Genomic DNA, 18619 nt, shown 5'->3' with positions numbered 1-18619 from the left:
TCATGGTTTTCTCGCATCCTTCTCATTTCTCTTCCCAATTTTTCCTCTATTTCTCTAACTTGCTTTTCCAAATCCTTTTTGAGTTCTTCTATGGCCTGGGGCCAGTTCATGTTTTTCTTGGAGGTTTCTGTTGTAGGCTCTATGACTTTGTTGTCTTCTTTAGGCTGTATGTTTTGGTCTTCTTTGTCACCAAAGAAAGAATCCAAAGTCTGAGACTGAATCTGGGCGCGTTTTCGCTGCCTGGCCATATTCCCAACCAACTAACTTGACCCTTGAGTTTTTCAGTGGGGTATGACTGCTTGTAGACTAACGAGTTTTATGTTCCATGTTTGGGGGGGAGGTGCCAGCTCTGTCAGACCCGCACTACTCCTTCCCCAAGAACCCCCAGCCCAGGCTGGGCTTAGATCTTCAGCAGGCTGTTGCACTCCTGCTCTGATCCGCCACTTAATTCCTCCCACCAGGTGGGCCTGGGGCCAGAAGCAGCAGCAACTGTAGCTGCCCCACCTCCGCTGCCCTCGGGGCTAGAAGCCAAACTGCGAACTCCTTCCATTCCCGCAGCTTTTCCCACTAACCTTCTCTGCAGTCTTTGGTGTTTGTGGGTCGAGGGGTCTGGTAACTGCCACAGCTCACATATTCAGGGCACTAGGGGCCCCATCCGCCCGACTCCAAGTTTGGTTGTTCCACACCGCTCAGGCTGGGCTCTGCTCCACTCCGTTCCCAGCTCCCAGCTCCCAGCTCCCAGCTCTGTGTGGAATAGACCTCACCCAGAGACCATCCAGGCTGTCCTGGGCTGGAGCCCTGCTTCCGTCTGCTGTTCTGTGGGTTCTGCCATTCTAGAATTGGTTCAGAGCCATTTTTTTATAGGTTTTTTGAGGGACTCGGTATGGAGCTCACTCTAGTCCCTGCTTACCAGCCGCCATCTTGAGCAAGTACTTTTTTTAGCCTCTTTACAACTTCTTTTTTCCACTTAATAGTATTTAATTTTTTCCAATTACATGCAAAGATTGTTTTCAACATTCACTTTTACAAGATTCTGAGTACCGATTTTTTCCTCTCACCCTTCTGTTCCCCCACCCCAAGACAGCATGTAATTTGGTACAGGATTTACAATCATATTAAACATATTTCCACATTAGTCATGCCATGAGAGAAGAATCAGAACAAAAGGGAAAAATCATGAGGAAGAAAAAACAAAAAAGTGAAAATAGTATGCTTCAATCTGCATTGAGACTCCATAGTTCTTTCTCTGGATGTGGACAGCATTTTCCATCATGAATCCCTTGAAACTGATATATCACTGCATTGCTGAGAAGAGCTAAGTCTATCAAAGCTGTTCATCATACAATGTTCCTGTTACTATGTACAATGCCCTCCTGGTTCTGCTCACTTCACTCAGCATGAGTTCATGTAAGTCTTTCCACATTTTTCTGAAATCAGCCTGCTCATCATTTCTTATGGAACACTAGCATTCCATCACAATCATATACCTCAACTTGTTCAGCCATTCCCCAATTGATGGACATCCCCTAAACTTCCAATATTTTGCCACCACAAAAAGAGCTGCTATAAATATTTTTCTACACATGGGTCCTTTCCCCCTTTTTATGATCTCTTTGGGATACAGACCTAGTAGTGGTATTGCTGGATTACAGTATTCTTGTGAGAAAAATGGACAGAAGGGACGTGAAATCTTAGCTGATAGTTTAAAAAGTTCAAAATACTTAACTTTACATTATGAAGAAAGACAGAGGAAGGTAACAAGTATTAATCATCTACTATGTGCCAGGCACTGTGCCAAGTATGTTACAATTTTTATCTCATTAGTTCCTTACAAAAACAAGGGAAGTGCTATTACGATCCTTATTTTATAGTTGAAAAAATTGAGGTGGACAGAGGATGACTTTCCCAGGGTCAGAAAGCTAGTAAGTGAAACTGGACCTGAACTCATCTCTTCCTGACTCCAGGCCTAGCATTCTGCTTCTTAGAGGAGAAAAAAAGGGCATATCATAGCCCAGTGTCTTGGAATGATTAACTCTGGACCTAAATTAATGGGTAAAGCATGAAACTTGTTTTCTATAGGATCACTGCTGAAATGGTTGTAGGTAAGGTAAAGCAGAGAGAATGAAAGAGACATCTTGAAACAAGGTGAATGAATGGAGAATTGTGTATGAACTTATTGAGATATACATAACTCCTCATTCCATGTTTAGTATCAGGTTGCTACAAGATCAAAACCTATAATGTACCAATGAATATTTAGCTTTAGAAAAAAATTTACATTTATGTTTATAGGCAGACTTTTGAAAGGAAAATATGATTATATACACACAGAGAGATATATATAATGACCCATGTATTCATTCATAACATTTCTATATGTGTGTATGTACATATATATGAAGATATTTGTACTTTGTGCATATGTGTATATATGCATGTATTTTGGAATGGACCTGTGATTTCACTGGTATAAGGAAATTCCCCTAAGGAACATCCCTTTAATAGTACAAATCTGTACCTACTATGAAACTTATGGTTTTATTATTTTAGAGAGTTGCCTAGAGCACTGAGATGTTAAGTGATTTATCTAAGGTCAAATGACCAGTAAATATCAATGGCAGAACTTGACACAAAAGCTTTATCTCTCTCTCTCTCTCTCTCTCTCTCTCCCTCTCTCTCTCTCTCTCTCTCTCTCTCTCTCTCTCTCTTTCTCTGTTTCCTTCTATCTTTTTTCCCTCTCTCTCATTCTCTTTCACACACATATATGCATATGAACACAAATGTTGTTTTGTAAGGACATAAATATGCATACATTTGTGGATGTATAAATGCATATGTGTGGGCATATATATGTATGTACATCTGCACACACATTCTTATGTGTGGGCTTTTATAAATATACAAAATCACTTTATAATAACCCTGGTTACAGAAAATAATCTCAAATTTTTACATAAACTAATTATGAGATTAATTTTATTTATTATGTTTAAATGTCACATATCTTATCAGACCATGACTGGCAGGATACAAACTAGTTATTTTCCTCCAACATCACCAAAACAAAACTTTCAGAAAAAGAACTTTTATACAAGTTTTAGAGTAACTGAAGCTGAATCAACAAAATAGGAATACAGAACAGATCAGGGTTTTTTTTAAATATATTGAATTACATCTGAGAACATAAAAGTTTTGACCTACCATTTCCAATCTACTTAATCGCAAGTAGAGGTTGGTATAAATCAAAGAAAGGATGGTAGTCATAAGGAAGAATCAATAAAAACCTAAAGAGAGGCCCTAATAATATGAAAGCAAGTACCATACTTTGAAAGAATCTGAACCAGGTACAAGAAAGTTGTCCAGATATTTTAAATATGGGCAATAATCAGTGATCAACAGAATCAAATGATTGCCAACAGAGAAAAACTCCATGATTCAAACTCCAAGGTACATATTAAAAGCATATTATAATGTTATAACCACCAATACATTTTGGAAACATCTAGGAGGAAGGCCTTCAAATGTGAATGAATACTAATTTGAATAATCTGGGATTATTCTATAGTCACAATAAATATAAAAAGATAATGGAAAATATGGATGGAGGGGAATTCAAGGTAAAAATAAAAATCCTGTAAAGCTGAATGTGATAATAATTTAAAAAGATAAACTTTTCCCCCAAAAAGAAGTATTTGAAGAATTCTGGAAAAAAGAAAAGAGGAAAAAAAAAGTTTTGTAGAGGTATGTTAAAGAAAGACAAGAAGGATAAATTCTGTAATACAATTATGAAGAAAAGAATAGAGAAAAACAATTTTTTCATGTTTATGAACTATTAATTTAAAAGGAAATTAAACTGAAGAGAAACTAAAGATTTAAGGAAAACTTAATCAGGAGAAAAAAAGATGGAAGACATAAACTCATATTCTATGAAAAAAATCCATAGTCACTTGCATTGGCAAATCAATATCTTTTGTGGAGGAAATAACAAAATGTGAAAAAAGGGAGGTAAGAGACAAAGGAGAATTGGAGATAGACGTCAATGCAGTCTACAGTCAAATAGAGAAGACAGAATAACTTCTTTTTTATCAGCAAGAATGGAATATATGGAGTATAGATTAAAAGCAATGGAGGAGAGAATGGGTTTGGGGGCAGAGGGTACAGAACAGGAATCTCTTCCAGACAGGGAAAGAGAAGATTGCCATTAAAGAATATTCTCATTAGAGAGGAAAGATGTCTTTAAAAAGAAATAGGGACCTTATAATGTATATCATCTGGGAAGAATTTTCACATTAAAAGGTCACTCCGTAGACATAACTCCCAAAACTACAGTCAACCCAGAAGAGGCAAAATTCATGCCCCCAGGACAGCTAGGGGGTGCAATGGATAGATAGGGTACTGGATCTGGAATCAGGAAGACCTGAGTTTAAATCCAGCCTCTGATACTTACCAGCTTCATGATCCTGGTCAAGTCACTTAACACTCTTTGCCTCAGTTTACTCATCTGTTAAATAAGGTGGAGAAGGAAATGGAAAACCATTCCAGTATTTTTACCAATAAAACCAAAAAAGGGGTCATGAAGGGTCAAACATGCCTGAAAAACAACTAAACATGCCCCTGAAGACAATCAACACCCAGGTTTGTATGGGGAACATAGAACCAGAGTTGGGAGAGCCTAGATTCAGAAGCAGTAAATGATTATGGTAAAGGAAGAGAGAAGGGCTGATTTTAACGGCTTGAGACTCAGTGATGCCAACCACACACAAAAAAGTATAATATCATTAGATGATATTTCTAAGAATCAAGTACAGTACAGGGAGGGGGAGAGAATGGGGCAAGAACCACAAATGTAATCACATACATATGAAACTGCATGAGCTTAAATTTGGTGGCCCAGAAACCCCATACTGATGAGGGACACAGGAAATAAAGAAGAAAACAAGAAAGGCATAATACATAAATTGGAAAATAGAATTTAGAACACACTAGAGTAAAAAAGAAATAACAAGAAGGACAAAGCAAAGGAAAACTTCTTAGAAAAGGTTGAAGGAAAAGAATGGTACTTATATTTAAAGATTCAAAGGCAGTGGGGAGGGAAACTTAAACTAAGTGCTAAGCTGAGTAGGAAAATAAAGTCAAATTTGGGAGAAAGTTAAAGAAAAAAAATTAATTAATAATTTAAGTAAAGTCAAAAAACTTGTTATAGGACAAGTAAATGGCAACAAGGGAAAGGAGTGTAGTTGTCAAAATAGATAAGCATCAAAATAGCATACACATAAATAATAACAGTGATAAAGTGCTGACAAAAGAGGAGATAAATATTACTTTAAAAGAATTAATTGTAGAAAAGTATAAATATAATAACCATAACTTTAAATGTATATTGCATGATCAAATTCATAAGATAAAACTGGTAGAATAAGTAAGAAAAGTGGTAGAATATTGTTTAAGTTTTCCTTATACAAAATAACATTTAAAAACAAAAAGATGCATCTACAAAGAAAAAGAGAGCCAAAAAATTTACTGCACATCAGGTGACTACTAAGGAAAATATGAATTGTAATCGTGTTATCAAACAAGGCAAAAATACAACAGCTTAGTATCAAAAGAGATAAACAAGAATATCACAATAGACTTGATGGTAGAATATATAATGAAGCACTGACAATACAAATATATGCACCAAATCACATAGCATCTAAATTCACAAAGGAAAAGGTTACTGAATTGCAAAAAAGACATAAATAATAACACAATGATTATAGAAGCATTTAAGTTTCCTCTCAGAAATGGACAAAGGTAACAAAATGGGAAAATACAGAACCAAGCAGAATTCTGCAGAAGTTAGATCTGAAATTGTCATCTTTATAGTGGGGGCATGAAAAATATACATATTTCTCAATACTACATCATTTCTTTACCCAAAAAAATGTGGAAAGGAATGAAGAAATTATAAATAAGTGAAATAGAAATAAATAAATAGAAATACTAAGCACCCTTTGAAAACTATGACATAATAAAATGGATGTTAATAAAGAGAACAGATGAAAGGATGCAAACTTAAATTGAGGATTAATAATATCCTGAATAATCAGTGAATCAAATAACAAATCATAGAGACAATTAATAAATAGATGAAAGAGAATTATAATGATGAGGAATATATACCAAAATTACTGGGATGCAGTTAAAATAAAAGAACTTTTCCTCCCTAAGACATAAAAATAACAAAAGGGGGAAAAAGATTAATGAACTAAGTATACTATTTTAAAAACTAGAAAAATCAACAAATTAGTTGACCCCAAAATACAAAAAAAGCATCAAAATTAGAGGGTAGGTGGATAAAATAATTTAAAATTAATATAGAATTTATAAACAAGTCTAAAAGCTAACTATTTGAGAAGACAAATTAATTAACCTTTAGTCAACCTTATCAAAAAAGAGAGTAATGCAAATTATTGAAATAAAAATAAATAAGGTCAGAACATATGGAGTAGAAAGAAAATAAGTTATCAGAACCTATTGTACATAATTTTATGATAAAAATGAAATTTTAAAAATTGAAGAGTGTTTATTCAAGTATGAATTAATTAAATTAACAGAACATGAAATAGAGACCAAAATTAATACAACTGTTTAAAATGAAATTGAATATGCTACCACAGTATTACCACACACACACCCACACACACACCAAGAAAAAAAAAGGTAGAGGGGTAGATCCTGATCGAGATGGATTTACAAGTAAATTATGTCAAACGCGTAAAGATAAATATGTATTCTACATAAATTAATACCAAAATCGGTGGGGAGAGGGGACACGGATCACTGTACGGAAGACTTTTATGAGGCAAATATAATCCTGATACTTTAACTAGTGAGGGGCAAAGAAAAAGAATTATATATGAATATGACTAATTATTATTTCTGTGAAACATAATGAAAATACTCACAGAAGTATGACAGCAACATATTTGACAATCGATTTACTATGACCAAGTGATACAAGAATGAGTCAATATTTGGGAAACAATTTATACAAATATGCTAAAGACCAAAGCTGATATGATTATCTCATAAAACATAGAAACAGATTATTGACAAAATATAATACTATGCTAAATAAATGCTAAAAACTAATGATAAATAAAAGAGCCACCCATAAAATTATAAAGTTCCAGAAATGCTAGCTATAGCAACAAGAAAAATGCAAGAAATTAAAGGCATAAACATTGGCAAAGAAGAGACAAAATCAGCACTATGGTTTTTGCATGGAACATGATGTTTCCATAGATAACCACCAAGAATTAGCAAAGAATTTATTTGAAACAAAGAATAAACAGTATAGCAGGACATAAAATAAATCCTAAACAAATCATCAGCACTTACGTATTAGAACAACAAAATCCAAGAGAATGGAATTCTTATTCAAAATAATTTTGAAATTTATAAAACATCTGAAAGTTTATCTGTCAGAATCGAACTCAAAATTCTTATAAACATAGTGAAAAAATATTCCTTAAAGAAATCAAGAATAACTTAGATAATTAGGGGAATATTCATTGCTTATGGTTACATAATCCTCAATAAAATAACATTTCTTAAAATAATATGAATTTTTAAAGATACCAATCAAACTACCTAGGAACTTGCTTTGTAGAACATAACAAAATCCATCTGGGGAAATAAGATATATAGGATCTCCAGGGAAATAATTTTAAAAATAAATGAGAATGAAGGGAGAATATCACTTTCAGACAAAAATTATCACCAATAGTTATCACAAGCACGTGACACAATGAAAAACAGGAAAGTAGATCAGTAGAGCAGGCTAATATAATCAAGAATCAGCAATAGTCAAACTTAATAACTTTATTTTTAGTAAACCAGAGAACATAAACTAGTTAGGAAGAACTCTCCATTTGAAAAGAACTTCTTGGAAAGCATTGTGGCCAAGAGCTCAGACCAACATCTTGGACTATTTATCACAACAAGCTCAAAATAGAAACTGAAGATAAATTGTCATATATTTAAAATTAGAAGAGATAATGTATCTTCCACATCCATGTTTCAGTGAGAATTCCTAACCAAACAAGGTGTAGAGGTCACAAAAGATAAAATAAATAATTTTCATTACATAAAATTGCAAAACTTTTGCATGTCCAAATCAAGGCAGTCAGAGTAAGCATAGAAATGGCCTATTATATAGGAAGACATTACATTAAATAGTTCTTATAAGAATTTATAATAGGGGAATTGCACAAAAGTATAACACCAAATTCCATTCCCTGGGGAATAACTGGTTAGAGGACTTTAACAAACAGTTCTCAACAAAGAATTTCACACTATTAACAATCATATAAAATATCTCTCCCAATAATTAAAAAAAAAAGAAAACAAATAAAAACAACTCTGAGATTTCAGCTCACACTCAGTAAACTGGCAAAGATAATAAATGATGGAATATTAGATGCTGGAGGAATTTAGGAAAGACAAGCACCCTAATATGTTATTTGATTTTGTAAAGGGATTAAATATGCATACCTTACTATTAGCATACATGACAATAAGGTCAAAGATCTTATCAATAAATTTCACATGTAATGCTTTGTCTGGAACGAGGACAGCATAAAAGCCAAAACAAAAACTTCATCTTGGAGTGTCACCATAGAGTTTAGGAGTCATTGTTATATTTGCTTATTGTATACACACACACACATACACACATATGTATATACAAATATATAACAAAATACTAATATCCCAGTATGAAAGGCCAATTAGCAAAATCATATATTAGTTTATATTTATATGTTAACTATTATCATTTACTTGCTTTTACAAGTATCCTGCTTTCATTATAGGTAATAATATTTATCATAGTATAGAAAAATTATTTTATATTTATTTAAAAACAACATTAATATGGTTTTGTAGACCCAGAACAGACTTTAAAGATCATCTAATACAACCTCTTTCTTATATTCTGTTTAAATGTATTTAAACTTTTACCTATTATGGAAAGTCCATGTCAGAAGGAAGGCTAAATTTAATGTTTAAAGAGTAATATGAAGGGCATAAATCAGTCACAAAACATTTTAATATGTAATAGAAATACAAGATAACTTAGAACAAGGGCAGTTAGGAAAAAATCTGATTAGAAAAGAACAGTGTCACTGTGATGATGGAAACCAGAAACTCATCTCTTTTTCATTTTTTCCTTTTCTTCTTTTCTTCCCTCTTCTTCCATGCCTTTGGATGGACAATACATAGAGCCTGTCCATCTATGTGCAGATCTGGGACAGATAGTAGAAATGGACAGAGTTGGACCCAGAGTTCAACAGCAGAAGGACAGAAGTTTCGTTTGCCAAACTCCTTTACTGATCCTAGCTTCCTATAAAAGCAACAGTCCATCTTTTTAAGGCCAAAATTTACCCAGTTGGCATAAGGTTACAAGACTTGGAACAAAAATGTCTCTGAAGAATTAAAATACCGTAGGATACAATGAAGATATGTCTGGAGGGTCTGAGAAGACTACAATACATAATCAATAAGGAACTTTGAAGACAAGTTAGATTAAATGACACTATTAAGGATTGTATAATAGGAAGAAAAGATAGGTTGGTCACATGCTGGAAGTAATGAACGACATGTGAAGGGCCAGCACGAGCCCTTTAAACATTCATAATGTCGAAAGAAAGCAAGAAAGGCTGCCAGAATATTGGGCCAAACTTGTAGGCAGACATAAGACAAAAGTTACACAGGAAGTGCAAGGAGGGATCACTTGAGATCTGTATCTTGAAAGGAACTTCCAAAGGGATGAAATTACAGATACTTTTGAATTTTTGAATCTTCTTTGCCACCACCAAAAATATGAAGGCAAGAGGGATGATGGAAAATATTTCCCAGTTTATCAGAAATTTAGAAACATAAAAAAAGATTCGCCTCTCTCTTGCTAATATAGAAAAGATTTAGGGCTGATTAGAATTCATCTGAAGAAGATTTTGATACTCCTTTGTATCTAAACATGTAAGCAAACCCAAGGAAACCCCAAACAAGCTAGAAAAGGTTTGGGATGAATTATATTTCAACACATTTGTGGAAAAAAATAGGATTAGATTGAGCAAGTATTTACAATATTTAAGGCTATTGATAAAGACATCTTATGCTATTGGAAAGGGTTGAAACAGTCCTCTGTCCCAGAGCTTCTTAAACTTTTCCCACTCATGACTCCTTTTTTTGAGTTTTGGCAAGGTTCCTCTAGCGTTGCATGGCCTGAGGGCATGCACAGTGCAAAGTACCCATGCTTTTTGTTCATAACCAAGGCTGTAGTGGAGTTGTCCTGATGTAACAGGGGCAAGCACTGCCAAAAACACCTTGGATTCATTACACTTTTGATTTTTAATTAATTTTTGGTCATTGCATGTTCAGAAACCTTTTACAGTTGCCAAATTTTTTGTGACTCCATGTGGGGTTGCAACCCACAGTTTAAGAAGCGTTGCTTTATCCCATCACCCATGATATATAAGCTCAGGTAGTATCAGTTGAAGTGGGAAAGAAATTATAAAAAAAAATTCAAGACCAGAAATATAAGAGGACAATTGCAGAGCAGCATTGGGACAAAACGCTGCCCACCTCAAAAACTCCCATTTGTAAACTGTACAACATAAATGTTCATAATGTTAATATTGATTCATCAATATTCCAGGGTGTTCTATTCCATTTAAGAATACAGAAAACTGGGGCAGCTAGGTGGCACAGTGAGTAGAGCACCGGCCCTGGAGTCAGGAGGACCTGAGTTCAAATCCGGCCTCAGACACTTGACACACTAGTTGTGTGACCTTGGGCAAGTCACTTAACCCCAATTGCCCTGCCTTTTCTCTGCAAATAAAATAAAAATAAAAAAAGAATACAGGAAACTAGTAATACAATTGAAATGATCGCTATTAAGATGATTAGAATAATTTTTAAAAATTGATATTTAAGCAGGTAAGTTTTAAGTACATTGGAGTGCTCCCTTCTTTGTGTTAGATAAATGAGATCAACATTGGAGTCTATCTACAGTGTAAATACATATATACATATATGTATGTATGTATATGCCAAATGTAGCCTCCACCAATGTAGAATGTAACTGCTCTGAGCAAGTCCTCACATCCCAGGCAAGTCCAGTCTGTATCTTCCTGCAAATCTTCCATAGAGGAACTGTAAGCCGACTGTAATGCGGCACTTAGCACTGACAAGATTATGAATCCATTTAAAGATAGAAGGATATATCTGAAAAAACTCCAATACTTCAAAGAGTGATCATCTCATCAATGATGTCAATCACAACCCCCTAACAACTTCACAGATACTCTTAAACTGCTGCTCCAACTGAAATGGCCATTGTCCCATGGTTAGTCAGTCTTGTAATGAGTTTCTCCAAACTTTGCTAAACATACAGTCTTTTGCTGGGGACCATATTCAAAATTTTTAAAATTTGGTTAAGATGTGCCTGAACTTGCTCTAAGTTGACATAGCTTTCAAGAACCGAGGGTTACCTCCATTCCATAATGATACATCAGAATAGGAAACATTAGAGTAGGCCCCATGACAGAGTTAACCTGATAGAGCAGATAGCATGCTGGGTTTGGAGTGAGGAAGGCCTCAGTTAAAATCCTCCTAAACTTATTAGCTATGTGAGACTAGGCAAGTCACTTAACCTCTGTGAATCCCAGGCACAGGGGTGTGTTTTTAAATATTTAACAACTGACTTTCTGGAAAAAAAAGAAATCAATACAGGACACATGCTTTTGAGTTTTCTTGTTTAGTCTTTTCAGTCATATCTTTGTGACCCCATTTGGGTTTTTTTTTGTGGCAAAGATATTGGAATAGTTGCTATTTCCTACAGATAAGGAAACTGAGGCAAATAAAGCTAAGTAACTTGTTCAGGGTCACGCAGCTAGTAAGTGTCTCAGCTCAAATTTGAACTCAGATCCTCCTGACTCTAAACCTGACCCTTAATCCACTGTACCACCTAGCTGCCCACTTTTAAGTTTACTTTTCCTTATTAAGTTTTTTTATTACTTTCTTAAGTCTATTCTAGACAATCACGAAAGCAATAAATAAAGCCTTAATTTATAGTATTTGCTCATTTCCAAGGCAGAGATAAACGTTCACGCTTAAAAGTGAACAAAGGCTTCTCTCAGTCAATTTGAGCTGGTTCCAATACAACCCCACCTAGGCAACTCCCTGCAACCTCTATATTAAGTCATAAACAGGTGGGTTCTTCCCTGGAAGAAGAAGTTTTCATGCTAGGAATTCCTCATGATGACAAATCACAGCTTCTTTGTTTACTTCCAAATAGGCTATATACTACTACCACCACCACCACTACTCAAAAGCCAATGTGAAGGGACAATCTGATAGTCTGATATGCATACAATTATGTACACAACACTTCCCCCATATACATATATATATATATATATACAAAGTTTCCTACTTATAAATGGGTTGTATCTTTGAAATTAATTAGTGAACCAAACTGTTTTATCTCCCTATGATCATATAATAATATAAAGATCCTAAATTGGGACAAGATAATTAATAATAGCTAACAATATACCACATTGTAAGGATTGCAGCATAGTTTACATATATTCTCTTATTTGAATCTAACCCACAAAATCCTACTTAACCATAAGCTCATGAAAGTACTATACTATAATATAGAAGAGAGACATCATTCCTTATGGGAACAAGTACCGGATTTAGAAACGTAGGTTTGAATTCTTGCTCTGATATGTATTAGCTATGTAAACATCAACAGGTCATTTAACCTTATTGAGCCTAGGGATTTTTTGGGTGTTTTTGTGTTTTTAAAGGGATAACTATATTCCCATTGTTTATATAGGGCTTTTGTGGGGAAAGCACTTTGTAAAAAGTAACATGTAAATGTTAATTACTTAATTTGTAATGAAAATAGAAGAAAGTAAAATCCTGAAACAAGAAATTAAATACAGTAAATAAATGTATTAAAAAGAGCATTGAACTGGAAGTTAAAATACCTAGATTCTAGTCCTATCTTTGCCACTAGCTAGCTGTATGAAAAATAAAGAATTGTTTACATTTCTTAGACTTTGGTTTCCTGACCTGTAAAATGATTAGATAATCGCTAAGTGGATGGATGAAAAGGATTAGGAAAGTTGCAAGTAATAATAAACAGCAATAATATAGAAAATTGAAAATTTATGTTGTAAATTTATTATTGAAAATTTGTCAAGTGGTTTGTATTAATAGTCTGATCTTGAAAATATCCTTGTGAAGTAGGTAGTACAGGTGTCATCATCCTCATTTGACAGATGGGGAAGCAGGGGCTCAGAGAACTTAGATAACTTACTTGTCCAGGGTCACAAAGCTAGTAAGCATTCAAGGTGTGATTTGAAGCCAGGGTTTCTTGAAACAAAAGCCCAGAACATTATCTACTTAGCTAACTCTCCTCTACAGAGAACAGTAAATAGACTGTAGAAATATAAGGCATTGTCTCAGGTGAAATTAATTGATTCATGGAAAACAGAATAAAGGGAGAGACTATGCTATATATGTAGTTGCCCAGCATGGGAAACAAAAGGAGGAAACAGGGAAGAGATAGTCAGATGGGTCCCCAATATTGGCCTCTAGGTGGAACTGCTAACCCATGACAGCTTGGTTGCTGTCTATAGTCATATAATGGGTACAGGGAAAGGAGGGACAGCATGAAGCTTATATGTGACATAAATGTATGTGTACTTAAGAAATATGGTGGTGGGGGGGAGCCAAGATGGCAGCTGGTAAGCAGAGAATAGTGTGAGCTCCGTACGAGACCCTCCAAAAACTTATAAAAAATGGCTCTGAACCAATTCTAGAACGGCAGAACCCACAAAACAGCAGACGGAAGCAGGGCTCCAGGCCAGGACAGCCTGGATGGTCTCTGGGTGAGGTCTATCCCACACGGAGCTCGGAGCTGGGAGCTGGGAGCTGGGAACAGAGTGGAGCAGAGCCCAGCCTGAGCGTCGTGGACCATCCAGACCAGAAGCCGGGCGGAGGGGGCCCTAGCGCCATGATTCAGTGAGCTGCGGCAGATACGAGACTTCTCAACCCACAAACACCAAAGACTACAGAGAAGGTTAGTGGGAAAAGCTGCAGGAGTGGAAGGAGTTCGCAGTTCGGCTTCCAGCCCCAGGGGCAGCGGAGGTGGGGCAGCTACAGCTGTTGTTACTTCTGGCTCCAGGCCCACCTGGTGGGAGGAATTAAGTGGCGGATCAGAGCAGGGGTGCACAGCCTGCCAAAGATCTAAGCCCAGTTCGGGTTGGGGGTTCTTGGGGAAGGAGCAGGGCCGGTGTGGCAGAGCTGGCACCTCCCCCCCAAACGTGGAACATAGAACTCTGTAATCTACAAGCAGTCATAGCCCACTGAAAAACTCAAGGGTCAAGTTAGTTGGCTGGGAATATGGCCAGGCAGCGAAAACGCACCCAGATTCAGTCTCAGACTTTGGATTCTTTCTTTGCTGACAAAGAAGACCAAAACATACAGACAGAAGAAATTAATAAAGTCAAAGACCCTACAACAGAAACCTCCAAGAAAAACACGAACTGGTCCCAGGCCATGGAAGAGCTAAAAAAAGGATTTGGAAAAGCAAGTTAGAGAAGTAGAGGAAAAATTGGGAAGAGAAATGAGAAGGATGTGAGAAAACCATGAAAAACAAGTCAATGACTTGCTAAAGGAGACCCAAAAAAATACTGAAAAATACACTGAAGAAAACAACACCTTAAAAAACAGACTAACTCAAATGGCAAAAGAGCTCCTAAAAGCCAATGAGGAGAAGAATGCCTTGAAAGGCAGAATTAGCCAAATGGAAAAGGAGGTCCAAAAGACCACTGAAGAAAATACTACCTTAAAAATGAGATTGGAGTTTTTTTTTTGCCCGGCCCTCCACCGTGCCGCACGGAGCGGGCCACGAACTGCTCATCCAGAAGTTCCTGAGCCTTTACGGCGACCAGATAGACATGCACCGCAAATTTGTGGTGCAGCTTTTGGCCGAGGAGTGGGGCCAGTATGTAGACCTACCCAAGGGCTTCCTGGTGAGCGAACGCTGCAAAGTTCGCCTGGTTCCCTTGCAGATCCAGCTTACCACACTGGGAAATCTTACACCTTCAAGCACTGTATATTTTTGCTGTGATATGCAAGAAAGATTCAGACCAGCCATCAAGTATTTCAGTGATATCATTAGTGTAGGACAAAGATTGTTGCAAGGGGCACGGATTTTAGGAATTCCAGTTATTGTAACAGAACAGTACCCCAAAGGTCTTGGCAGTACTGTACAAGAAATTGATTTAACAGGTGTGAAACTGGTACTTCCGAAGACTAAGTTTTCAATGGTAATACCAGAAGTAGAAGCAGCATTAGCAGAAATTCCTGGAGTCCATAGTGTTGTCTTGTTTGGAGTAGAAACTCATGTGTGCATTCAGCAAACAGCTCTGGAATTGGTTGGCCGAGGTGTTGAAGTTCACATTGTAGCTGATGCCACTTCATCAAGAAGCATGATGGACAGGATGTTTGCTCTTGAGCGTCTTGCTCGTACTGGAATAATAGTTACTACAAGTGAGGCGGTGCTGTTACAGCTGGTAGCCGACAAAGACCATCCAAAATTCAAGGAAATACAGAACCTAATTAAAGCAAGTGCCCCAGAATCTGGTCTACTTTCCAAAGTGTAGGATTTTAAAGGATTTGTTATTAATCCACCCTAGATAAGAACAAAATCATAAACGTAGATGTACTGTCTTCTCACGTGTACTGCAATTGAAATGTTAAAAACTGACTACTTTTTTCTCTTGTCTTCACAAAATTGATTTTATTAGTCTATTTGGGTACCAGAATTTGGTCACAAAAATCAAGGGTTTTCGGTGTTTGTTATTTATTTCTTTCCTTCATTTCATCATTATTCCTTCTTTTTAAAATACTATACTTGGCCCTATTTGTTGTAACAGCTCTTGAAAGTTCATACTAATGTGAAATTTCTCAATTGGTCACTTGTTCATAATAAAAAGTACCTGTGAGTGGTTTCACTTCTGACATTAACATAAGATTTATATATAAATGTTATATGGATTCCATGCTTTCTCACAATGTAAACTGATTAAATGAAAACTATTTTAAAAGAAAAAAAATGAGATTGGAGCAAGTGGAAGCTAGTGACTTTATGAGAAATCAGGATATTATAAAACAGAACCAAAGGAATGAAAAAATGGAAGACAATGTGAAATATCTCCTTGGAAAAACCACTGACCTGGAAAATAGATCCAGGAGAGAGAATTTAAAAATTATTGGACTACCTGAAAGCCATGATCAAAAAAAGAGCCTAGATACCATCTTTCAAGAAATTATCAAGGAGAACTGCCCTGATATTCTAGAGCCACAGGACAAAATAGAAATTGAAAGAATCCATCAATCACCTCCTCAAATAGATCCCAAAAAGAAATCTCCTAGGAATATTGTCACCAAATTCCAGAGCTCCCAGATCAAGGAGAAAATACTGCAAGCAGCCAGAAAGAAACAATTTGAGTATTGTGGAAACCCAATCAGAATAACCCAAGATCTGGCAGCTTCTACATTAAGAGATCGAAGGGCTTGGAATGCGATATTCCGGAGGTCAATGGAGCTAGGATTAAAACCTAGAATCACCTACCCAGCAAAACTGAGTATCATGTTCCAAGGCAAAATATGGATTTTCAATAAAATAGAGGACTTTCAAGCTTTCTCAGTGAAAAGACCAGAACTGAATAGAAAATTTGACTTTCAAACACAAGAATCAAGAGAAGCATGAAAAGGTAATCAAGAAACGGAAACTGCAAGGGACTTACTAAAGTTGAACTGTTTTGTTTACATTCCTACATGGAAAGATGATGTGTATGATTCATGAGACCTCAGTATTAGGGTAGTTGAAGGGAATATGCATATATATATGTTTATGTGTATATATATATATATATAAGTGAATGTGTATGTATGTATGTATCTATATGTATATGTATGCATGTGTATGTATGTGTATATATATATATATGTGTTTATATATATATGTATATATATGTGTGTATATATATGTAAAAGAGAGAGAGCAGACACAGGGTGAGTTGAAGATGAAGGGAAAATATCTAAAAGAAATAAAATGAAATTAAGGGATGAGAGAGCAACATACTGAGAGAGGGAGATAGGGAGAGATAGAATGGGGTGGATTATCTCGCATAAAGGTGGCAAGAGGAAGCAGTTCTGTGGGAGGAGGGGAGAGGGCAGGTGAGGGGGGAATGAGTGAACCTTGCTCTCATCAGATTTGGCCTGAGGAGGGAATACCATACATACTCAGTTGGGTATCTTACCCCACAGGAAAGAAGAGGGAGGAAGATAAAAAAAAATAAAAGGAGGGGGATGATGGAGGGGAGGGCAGATGGGGGTGGAAGTAATCAAAACAAACACTTTGGAAAGGGGACAGGGTCAAGGGAGAAAATTCAATAAAGCGGGATGGGTTGGGAAGGAGCAAAATGTAGTTAGCCTTTCACAACATGAGTATTGTGGAAGGGTTATACATAATGATACATATGTGGCCTAGGTTGAAGTGCTCGACTTCTTAGAGAGGGTGGGTGGGAAGGGAAGAGGGGAGAGAATTTGGAACTCAAAGTTTTAAAAACAGATGTTCAAAAACAAAAAAAAAAGTTTTTTGCATGCAACTAAAAAATAAGATACACAGGCAATGGGGCGTAGAAATTTATCTTGCCCTACAAGAAAGGAAGGGAAAAGGGGATGAGAGGGGAGGGGGGTGATAGAGGCAGGGCTGACTGGGGAACAGGGCAACCAGAATATATGCCATCTTGGAGTGGGGGGGAGGGTAGAAATGGGGAGAAAATTTGTAATTCAAATTGTTGTGAAAATCAATGCTGAAAACCAAATATGTTAAATAAATAAATTTAAATTAAAAAAAAGGAAAAAAAAAGAAAAAAAAAGAAATATGGTAAACCTATTCCATTCCAGAACTTCTTTTGAAGTTTACAGGAAGGAGTGAAAAAAGCCATGAGAATGGTTTTGTCAATGGTGGATTAAGTTACACAGAGTCACAAACACCAAACAGCCTCTTTCTCTAGGTCCTAGTTAGGTATAAGCAGATCTTTTACAGCTATTCCTGGGGATTCTTTTTTTTTTTCTTTTTTTCTTTTTCTTTTTTTTTTTGGTGGATCGGGAAGCTGTGTTCCACATAATTTAGAAACCTCTAATACTACTTGTTTTGCTGTATTTGTAACCCAACAGATGTAGTTAGCTTCAACAGTTGCACTCCCTGGAGTGTGTTAATCCACTTAGAAAATGTATAATTGATTTTTCTGTGAAAAATATAGCAAGGCTCACTGGTTCCAAGCCACAAGGTTGTTGTTCTATAATCATATGGGTTTGACCTTAGCTAGCCAGTCAGATAATTCCCTTTTATCCTTTTATTTCAGGGCTTCCTAAAAACGGCACTGAAGTTGCATTCCAATTGGCCAGTCCCATTAGATATTGCACTGTCACAACTTAACCACAAATTGTTCCCCAGAGGCCACTGCTAGGAGGCCAT

At 36.2% G+C, this 18619-nt stretch overlaps 1 protein-coding gene across 1 annotated transcript; it reads left to right on the top strand.

Annotated features, from left to right (window-relative positions):
- Nucleotides 1-14945: 14945 nt before the first annotated feature.
- LOC118858428 (isochorismatase domain-containing protein 1) lies at nt 14946-16187 on the top strand. The gene has a single exon (XM_036768944.1). It carries the CDS (start codon nt 15027-15029, stop codon nt 15732-15734), a length of 708 nt encoding a protein of 235 aa, XP_036624839.1. The 5' UTR covers nt 14946-15026; the 3' UTR covers nt 15735-16187.
- Nucleotides 16188-18619: the final 2432 nt, after the last annotated feature.

The sequence above is a fragment of the Trichosurus vulpecula genome, chromosome 1 (genome assembly GCF_011100635.1).
Source record: "Trichosurus vulpecula isolate mTriVul1 chromosome 1, mTriVul1.pri, whole genome shotgun sequence".
Classification (NCBI taxonomy): Eukaryota; Metazoa; Chordata; class Mammalia; order Diprotodontia; family Phalangeridae; genus Trichosurus; species Trichosurus vulpecula.
The sequence above is the reverse complement of the archived record's forward strand: the minus strand, read 5'-3'. Positions and strand labels throughout refer to the sequence as shown.